The sequence below is a fragment of the Papilio polytes genome, unplaced genomic scaffold (assembly GCF_000836215.1).
Source record: "Papilio polytes unplaced genomic scaffold, Ppol_1.0 DF821956.1, whole genome shotgun sequence".
Taxonomy (NCBI): domain Eukaryota; kingdom Metazoa; phylum Arthropoda; class Insecta; order Lepidoptera; family Papilionidae; genus Papilio; species Papilio polytes.
Window position 1 is genome coordinate 137,311 of NW_013527248.1, and position 9,714 is coordinate 147,024.

Below are 9,714 nucleotides of genomic sequence, written 5' to 3' on the forward strand. Positions count from 1 at the left end.
CATAAAAATATCTTATACACCTACAAGAATCACATAAAAATACTTTATACACCTTTAGATTTATTTCTGATATTCTAATATTGGCCTTTGGCAATCATTATTGTTAATTCCATACCAAAAAGTGTAAAACTCACCTCGTTCTTCAATAATCGTAAAGATCGATAAATTAGGAGATTTTTTTTAATTTTTTAAAAATTTAGAGTGGTGGGAATTTTTTTGCTTACATGTAACTCTAAAAACTCACAGGCCCTGTAAATGTCAAAAAATTGCCATAAGATCTTTGTAGGATCTTTTTTACTGCTTTTTTAATTATTTTTTTTTTAAATCTGTATACCTTTGTGATATTCATGAATAAGGTGTCATTTTATAGGTTTTATTAATATACGCAATGCTATTTATTAGGTAACAAGCAGACTTTAGAAGTGATTCCAAAGCAGAAAGGTATCGATGTACGCAAAGAACTCCTAAAGTTTCATCATACTTGGTATTCTGCTAATATTATGACCTTCGTTGTGGTTGGAAAGGGTAAGTTTTTTTATTTCAGATATTTTTATGATTATTCAACAAAAAACTATGATTTTTTTGTTAAAATTTTTAGTAGATTTTTTTTTGGCACTTGATTATTAGAAAATTTGTCTGTGTGTTTTTGTGCGCTAATCTCAGAAACGTCTTAATTTTTTGTATTCTGTTTTTACTAATCTATTGAATTAAACGTAATTTAAAATTTAGTGTATGTTTGTGTTTGTTTTTTTTTAAATGTAACCGGACATATTTAATTGCTTTTTTGTAAGTTAATAGCTTGAAATAGTCCTTATGTAGGTGTTCTATTCTTATTTGCTGAAAACTTAAGTCATAAAATGACCTTATATGAACATTTTCTTCTGAATCTTTACTAAGGGAGATTTATTTAAGACTCTGAGTGGTACATAAGCAAGTTAATTCCCTTACCCTTGTAGAAAGTCTCGATGAGTTAGAAGCGATGATTGTGCCTCTATTCTCCGCCATCGAAGACCGCGATGTGACTCCCCCCTCGTGGCCGGAGCACCCCTACCCCCCCGCGCGCTGCCGCAAGCGAGCATACTGCCTACCCATTAAGGACCTCAGGAGCCTCTCAATAGAGTTCCCCATACCTGATTATCTTAAACATTATAAAAGTGGGGTAAGACAACTTTCTATACTATTATAATAAAGCGTAAACACATTTCTTTGTTGCCTAAGATGTCAGCAATTACACCATATTTTTGAATAATTATTTCTCTAATAAAAAGCCCTACACTTACGTCACGCTTTAGGCTATACATTTTCACGCCATTAAACTTTGGGGGTAAATACTTTGGATAAAAATCCTAATGTAGAAAGAGACCATAAGTTACTGCCAACATAAAGAAGCAAGATTGCTAAGTTTTGTCATGTCATTTTGAAATTTGCAATTGAATTTGACACATGTAAACAATAAAATAAAATATTCATAATTTTATGCGGATGAGGCCGCACGGGAACAGCTAGTATTATATAAAAACTTGAATACGTAATTTATTAATGCAATAGTATATAAGTTTGTCAGTTTGTCTGTCAGTTTGTGTTCGATAATCTCAGAAATGGTTTAACTTATTCGATTGCAGTTTTAAGTAATCTATTGTTAACTTCACTTAATGTTTAATTATTTTTATCTCAGTGTTTTAATAATAAAGTTATGGGTCATTTTGTAGTTACCAAGTTAAGTTGACCTAAGTCGTCTTTCAATGATAATGTAAGACAGGTCCAGATTATATTGGATATGTGTTTATTTGTATTTGAACAGCCAAGTTACTACTTGTCTCACCTGCTGGGGCATGAGGGTCCCGGCAGTCTGCTCGCCGCGCTAAAGAACAAAGGTTGGGTAGACAGGTGAGAACTTTTGTTTAATAGGGGTTTTTAATAAAAAAAAAACATACAGACGAATTGAGTACCTCCTTTTTTGGAAAGTCTGTCAAAAAGATTAAAGAACGGGTGACCAAATGTTAATGGCAGCGGTTTTTTCGCTGTTTTGGCGAATTTTAATAAAGACTTGTAAAATAACATTGGTCTATGAAACTATTAAACGTGTCGTGACACAAAAATGTTTTTCAAGGTGGTAATTAAACTATTTCGTAATATAAATGCGTTTTGTAAAAAATTGACTTTTGCAGTTACCTAAGTTTACGTAAGGGCCTTTATTTTTTTTTGAGATTTTGCAAAACAGTCGATGTTAGTAATGTTTTCTGGTGTCGGTTAATCTTTAAATTATACCAGTTTTATGCCAACGTTGATTATTCTACTGGCATTACGTAAATTAACAGTGGTAGTGCCCGCTTTAACACCTTAGCACGAATAGGCCGGCACGCCCTCAGTAATACCACGACCACACAAGACAGGCATGAAATGGAAGCAATTCCGTGTTTCATCTGATGAGTGCGGTGCCGGAGGCCTAATTTTAGTACCTTTCTCTTTACCACCCTTTTCTCACAAGAAGAGGATGGGAAGAGGAAGTGAATTTGACGGTGGAGGATAAGCATAGGAAGGGGAAATATCCTCTTTATGTGCGTCTCCTCGTCCGTCGGATAAGGGTAGGCAACGCATCTACAATTGCGGATGTCTATGGGCAGCGGTCGCTTCGCCGTTTTGGCGGATTGAGGTGGCCGCTTGCTCGTTTGCCACCTTATGTTATATAAAAAAAAATCTGTAGAAATTATGTCGTATGAGTTGTCAGTACATAGCACTTGGTCAATACAGTTGGACAGTGGTGGACCTGGCATGAACTGGCATGGCTATGTGTGCACTGGTGTCTGTTAATTTACATTATGCCAGTATCCCAGTGTTAAAATTACGATACCGGCTTACTGTACTGGCATACAATGGTGATTGTAGTTTGGAGGGCGGAGCACGGACAGGGGCGCGAGGGTTCGGCTTCTTCGGAGTTCACGTCGACCTCACAGAAGACGGCCTCGATCATATTGACGATATCGTTAATATGGTATTTCAGGTATGTATAGGTTTTACCGCGACTTTGTCCGCGAAATTTAAAAAAAAGGAGCAAAAAAATTTTTTTAGTAGGCTTTTTTTGACTTTTAGTGAGATTCTGGTTATTGGTAGACAAACTTTGTCGTGGTTTATTATTTTTTTAATTCTGAGCGTTTGAAGTCGCAGGAAAAAAGCAATTTTTTGTATTTTCTCTACTATGTATCTTAAATATTAGAAAAAATGTTGTACTTTGCTATATGGTATTTTGAAATGTGTAAATTTTTGTTTGAAATAAAAAAATTGTTGATTTTTTTTATTAATCGAATGATTACTAATTTTCATATTAATTAAAGTAATAATTAAAAAAATATTGTTCCAGAAAAAAGTTATTTTTTTTTTACATTTTTTAAGTCCAAAGATCAACGATTTAGGAACGCATAAGGGGGTAAAAGATTTTTTCAATTTTTTCAATTTTTTTCTAGTATATCTCAATGCTACGTAAAGTGGGACCCCAGCGTTGGGTTTGGGATGAGCAGAGAGAGACATTATCTACGGATTTCACTTACAGAGATGTGCAGGAGCCGAGATCTTTTGTTATCAAACACGTGCACTTATTACAGGTGATTTTTGACTTACTATGATTTTACTCGTGACTTTGTTTGCGTGTAGTTAAAAAGTATAGCCTATGTTACTCACTGATAAAGTAGCTTTTTAATGGTGAAAGAATTTTTTAAATCGGTTCATTAGTTTTTGAGTTATTTCAATACATATAAAAATACAAATGTTTCCACTTTTCTGTCTTGCTCACTCTTATATGATATGATAGAGATATTGTATAGTATGTTTTTTGTTGATTTTTCTTTGTAGTTCTTATCTGTATTAGAGATAGTTGTCCCCTTAAAAAAGGGAAGATATTTAAATAAGGGGGAGTTTTTTTATGTATTGATTTTTTCTTTCAGAGTATTTTCGTCAAATAATTGAGTGTCTATTTTGATTTTTTTCGTAATATTTTCAAGATAAAAAATCTTGTCTATAGATATGTCATCTATAGATAAAAAGAATACAAAAGTGGTCACAAACGTTTCCAGAGGTTTTTTGTTGGTGTAACTTTTCTTCAGTAGATTTTTTTAGACACTCCATCTATAGATTATATATCTACATGCAGGAGTTTCCGATGGAGGATGTCCTAAGTGCATACTACCTACTGACAGAGTGGAAACCAGAGCTGATCGAGGAGTTGCAGTCACGACTGGTTCCTAACAACGTTAGGATAGGAATTGTCGCTAAGTTAGTTTTCCATATTAATCTATACTATTATAATAAAGCGTAAACACACACTTCTTTGTTGCCTAAGATGTCAGCAATCACAGCATGTTTTTTTAATAATCCCTTCTTTAATAAAAATCCCTATACTTACGACTTTAGGCTATATATTTCCACGTTATTAAACTTAAGGAGTAAATATTTTGGATAAAAACCCTAATGTGGGAAAGAGACCATAATTTGCCGCCAACATCATGGAAACAAAATTGCCATACTTTGTCATGTCATTTTGACATTTGCAATTGATAATTTGACAAATGTAAACAATAAAATAAATTTTTCATAATTTCATGCGGATGAAGTCACAGGGGAACAGCTAGTTTTATGATATAAATAATGTTTTTTTGACTGTTTTTAGACGTTTTGCGGATAAATGTACTCAAATAGAACCTTGGTATGGCACTAAATATCTACAAGAGGATATAGAAGAAAGCAAAATAAGGGTAAGTTTAAATTTACTAGCTTTTGCACCCGACTCTGTCTGCAATTTAAAAAATAAAAGTAGTCTATGTCTTCTCCCAGTTGTTCTACATTTGAAATATTCTTATTCTTATTATAAAGATATTCTTATTAGTAAATTTAGACGCGACATTGTGACGTCATAGTTCTCAAATAAACTATAAACGCTTATAACAATTTGAAGTTTTTTTAAACTGAAATCAAGTATTATTGTTACAGTGTAAGATTTTTTTGATGAAATTTCGCTGCATTTTATATGTAAAGTGGGTATGGAATTTAATTCTTTGACTGTAAAATAAATGTTTCCAATAGGAATGGGAGGGGGCCACTGCAGGCCCGGAGTTACATCTGCCGCCCCCCAATGAGTTTTTGCCCGAACGTTTAGAATTGGAGACCTCGAGTGACCCTACCACGGACTCTATAGCTCCCATCATATTGAAGGTAAAAACTACTAATTTCTACCGAGGTACGTGTAAATATAGTTGGTAGTTTTTTAATAAAAAAAAATATCAAAATAATACAACAAAGATAATAAAATGCCTTTAAAATCCTATCAACAGGTATATTTGTAAAAACTGTTATTTATACGAGAATAATTAATTTTTCAGGTTAAAAAGTATCCTATGACATACTCCAGAGAGTAATTTATCTCTGTGTCAAATTTCATCCAAATCCATTCAATCGTTGCAGAGTTATTTGGTAACAAACATACTAGTTTCCATACAAATTCTACAAAAAAAAACTAGAATCTAAAACAGTATGTACATTTGTAAATTTCACTCGGAAACAGTATATAAATTTTCCCATTTCGTTAATAGAATCATGAAAATGTATGTAAAAATGTATGAAAACCCATACAAATATGTTTTCAGGACACGCCCCTCATGAGGCTATGGTTCAAGAGAGACAATGAATTCAAGTTGCCCAAAGCTTACCTCACTTTAGACATGTTCAGGTAATTGTTTGTCTGTGTGTCTGTGTGTTTGTGTGTTTGTGTGTTTGTGTGCGGTAATCTCTGAATTAATACAACCAATTTAAATGCGGTTTTCACTAATCTATACATTTATGCTTCTTTTTTTGATCTTACTAATATTATAAATGCGAAAGTTTAGATGGATGGATGTTTGTTAGAGTTTGTAGTCAAAACTGCTTAACGGATTTCCATAAGATTTGGTATAGATGTAGAGAATAGTCTGGAAGAACACATAGGCTACTTATTTTTTTTAATTCCACGCGGACTGTCGCGGGCGAAAGCTAGTTTTCAATAAATAAAAAAAATACGTCAAATAGGTCGATTGAGATTTTTTCACCTCATATAATCAAGTGAATTTAGATATTCAGGCTAATAGAGATGTATGGAAGGGTAATTATGGTACTTACTGTGGATTATTCCCAACCGTCACCCCGCCGTCCCCACGTGGGAATAAAAAGTTTTATCCGTCCCGCCGTTCAGTCCCACTATCACCAATAAGGTAACAGATGGAAGCGTTTAAGTTGCAACCGTCCCCTCGTCTTAAAAGGTGGGACGGATGAAACTTTTTATTCTCACGAGGGGACAGAGCGGGGTGTCGGTTGAGAATAATCTGTTACTGTGTATATACAGTGGTAGAGCCCGCTTTAACATCTTGGAACTGCAGGGCTCGCCAGCAATAACACGACCACACAGAAGACAGGCGTGAAGTGAAAGCAATTCCGCGTACATTCTGCTGAGTGTGGTGCCGGAGGCCTCATTTTACTCCCTTTCCCATTCCACCCTTTTCTTATAGGAAAGGATGGGAAGGAAAAGTGGATTTGACGGTGGTAACGTATAGGAAGGGGAAATGTCCTCTTTATGTGCGTCTCCTCCGTCAATAAAGGGTAGGCAGCGCTGCAATTGCGGATGTTTGTGCAGCGGTCGCTTTCCATTTTGGTAGATTGAGGCCGTTTGCTCGTTTGCCAATTTATGTTATCAAAAAAAAGTGTAGTGGTATCAGGGTATTATTTCCCTGTCAGTCCCCTGTCGTACGCGGAGCCGGAGAGCTGCGCGCTGCTGTCGGTGTGGGTGCTGCTGGTGCGGGACGGGCTGCAGGAGTACGCGTATGCTGCAGACCTGGCGGGTCTCCGGTGGAACGTCACCATCTCCAAGCAAGCTATCAATGTAAGATCTGGTTGGGCCCAGAACAAAACAGCGAAAGAATCCAATGTTGCCATTTAGGGAAATTCAGTGCAGAGTTCCGGAGATCCCGGGACCCTCAAATCTCACCTGATTGGGGTTTTTATAAGTAGAAATCTCACATAACCCTGTCTTTTATGTCATGTTGTCAGATATAAAATAACAGTATCTTTCGAAGATATCCCCCCCCCATACCAAAAAAGACCAGGGCTAGATTTTTAAATACAATAATGAAACGGGTAGTAAATTGAACATACATTAAGGGGAAAAAATTGATTTTTTTTTCAAAATAAACTATTGTGTAAGGAGAAAAGACAGGTGTATAAGCATCATCATGCATTTAAAGGTTAATCTGTGGAGTTCCAGAAACCTTTATTACCAATCCAACTTAACTGTTTTAGACAGTTTTTTGCACTTTTAATTTAGTGTTATACGCAACACAATGAAAATTATGATTATTTAATATTTTAAAATTCATAAATTCTTTTAAAAAAGGTAGTGGGTTCCTTTGCCCTTGCGATGCCCTTAACTTGAGAGGTTAAAGTAACGTTGACGGATTGTAAAATCAATCTTGAGGGATTGTAAATTTGATATTTTCTGACTGTATAAATAAATTGTGACGGACTGTAAAATTTGTAAAATGTAGACTGTAAAATGATGGCGGATTGTAAAATTTATGTTGACGAACTTTAAAATTTACTTTGACGCACTGAAAAATTGGTGTTTACGAACTGTAAAATTAATAACTCATTGTAAAATTAATGTTGACGAACTGTAAAATTTACTTTGACGCACTGTAAAATTAATGACTGATTGTAAAATTATTGTTTATGAACTGTAAAATTAATGACTGATGTAAAATTGATATTGACTTATTGTAAAATATCCCTCAACTTGTGCATACTATGCCAGTAGCTGGCAAGCCAGTGTTCCTGCACGTGTATCCTCTTACAGATAGAAGTGGAAGGCTACGATGACAAGCAACACGTGTTGTTGGACAAAATTGTGGAGTATGTGACTAACTTCAAGACGGACCATAAAAGGTTTAAAATAATGAAGGAAAACCATATAAGAGCTATCAAAAACTTCGATGCGGAACAACCTTATCAGGTACGTACTCAGAGACGGTCCCTAAGGGTGTCTTTTGTTAATTGATGTAATTTAAAGATATGTTTGTGATTGATGGTTATTTTTTTTTGTTAAATTATTTTTTATCTGACAGATAAGGGTAATATTTTGCTCGTGTATGTTTTTAAAAATGTAATACCCTATTGATTTATTCTAACAGGTGAATTATTTCAAATTTATTTCTTGCCGGAGCCCTAATTTTGTCCCTTTCCCTTTCAAATTTTGAAAAGGAATGATGGGAAAGGTACATTGATATGGTGGAGGAGATGCATAAGAAGGGGGAAAATTCTATTTAAGTGCGTCTTTGCATGCCAGTTACTTCGCCATTTAGGCGAATTCAAGTGTCCTCTCGTTTGATATCTTATGATATAAAACTGCATCATCATCCACTTGCCCTTATCCCTTATGTAGGGTCGGCACAGTATGTGCTGCTCCATACATCTCTATCAGCCATATCTGAATCCACTCCTTTCTTAAGCATATCCTCTTTCACACAATCCATACTTTCTTCGGTCTTCCTCTTCCTTTGTAGCCATCCACATTCAATCTCAACACTTTCTGGTTTATGTCCCCATCATTTCGTCGCATAATATGTCCATACCACGCTAACCTTTTGCTTCTCAATTTCTCCACCACTGGCGATACTTTCTAACTTTCTCTCATCATCACCAGCTCACTATACGTCCCCACCGAGGGGCTCGGAGCCTACCCTAAGTTAGTGACTAGGCCATAGTCAACCTGCACTGCGGGTTGACTTCACACATATCTTTGAATTTCTTCCCCGATATGTGCATCACGATGATTACCTTCACCGTAAGAACGTCGGGTAAATTAACTTTCCCTAATATACATATATAAAAACTGCATATTGTATAAATATATATGTTTAACAGCACGCAGTATACCAACAATCTTTATGTCTGACTGACGTGGTGTGGACTCGCTGCGAACTGCTCGCCGCTGCTGAAGGTGAAATAACTCAGTTATACGTTTTTAAAACTAAATAACCCTAAATAAAAAAAAAGCTTGGATAAAAAGCTTGTGAGTCCGCGTGGAATTAAAAAAACAACAAAAAGAAATATATACATTTATATATTTATATTTCTTTTTGTTAATATTAGTGTGTAAGAGTGTGTCATGTTGTCAGAAATGACACCGGAGAAGTTGGACACGTTCGTGGGGCGCGTGCTGAGGAAGATGCACGTGGAGGCTCTCATGGTGGGGAACATCACGCGGGAGCGGGCACTCAGCATGGCTGACAATATTGAGAATAAGTAAGTATATGTACATTTTAAAACTAGTAAAATATCGTGCGAACTCTATATAACGATGGACTCCATATAACGTCACACTTTATAAAGTGGGGCTTCATATAACAATCATTAATCAATCTCTACAATGTCGAGCTAAATCTTTATCATTTATATCATATACCTCCTTATAACATCACTATTAAACCGTAGAACTACATTAATTGTCGAGCTTCATATTACGTCATCTTTTGTAACGTCAAACTTCATAGAATGTTACTATTTATAAAGTCGGATTCCATATAACGTCATCCTATATAAAGTTAACCTTCATATTGTAACCATCCTCTTTTTCTCTTCAACTCTCTACTCCATAAAAATAAGCCGTTTGATCAGAAAATATAAATTTTATGCCTTTCCAAA

At 35.3% G+C, this 9,714-nt stretch overlaps 1 protein-coding gene across 1 annotated transcript in view; it reads left to right on the top strand.

Moving 5' to 3' along the window:
- The window catches only part of LOC106107646 (insulin-degrading enzyme), a 21,324-nt gene that overhangs the window by 5,839 nt on the left and 5,771 nt on the right, over positions 1 to 9,714 (top strand). Inside the window, exons 7-19 of the mRNA XM_013288592.1 lie at positions 403 to 525; positions 957 to 1,159; positions 1,802 to 1,887; positions 2,887 to 3,001; positions 3,462 to 3,599; positions 4,145 to 4,266; positions 4,661 to 4,745; positions 5,074 to 5,202; positions 5,634 to 5,716; positions 6,754 to 6,898; positions 7,868 to 8,023; positions 8,935 to 9,010; positions 9,189 to 9,315. Coding sequence (XP_013144046.1) covers positions 403 to 525; positions 957 to 1,159; positions 1,802 to 1,887; positions 2,887 to 3,001; positions 3,462 to 3,599; positions 4,145 to 4,266; positions 4,661 to 4,745; positions 5,074 to 5,202; positions 5,634 to 5,716; positions 6,754 to 6,898; positions 7,868 to 8,023; positions 8,935 to 9,010; positions 9,189 to 9,315 — 1,588 coding nt within the window. The remainder of the gene's footprint in view (positions 1 to 402; positions 526 to 956; positions 1,160 to 1,801; positions 1,888 to 2,886; positions 3,002 to 3,461; positions 3,600 to 4,144; positions 4,267 to 4,660; positions 4,746 to 5,073; positions 5,203 to 5,633; positions 5,717 to 6,753; positions 6,899 to 7,867; positions 8,024 to 8,934; positions 9,011 to 9,188; positions 9,316 to 9,714) is intronic.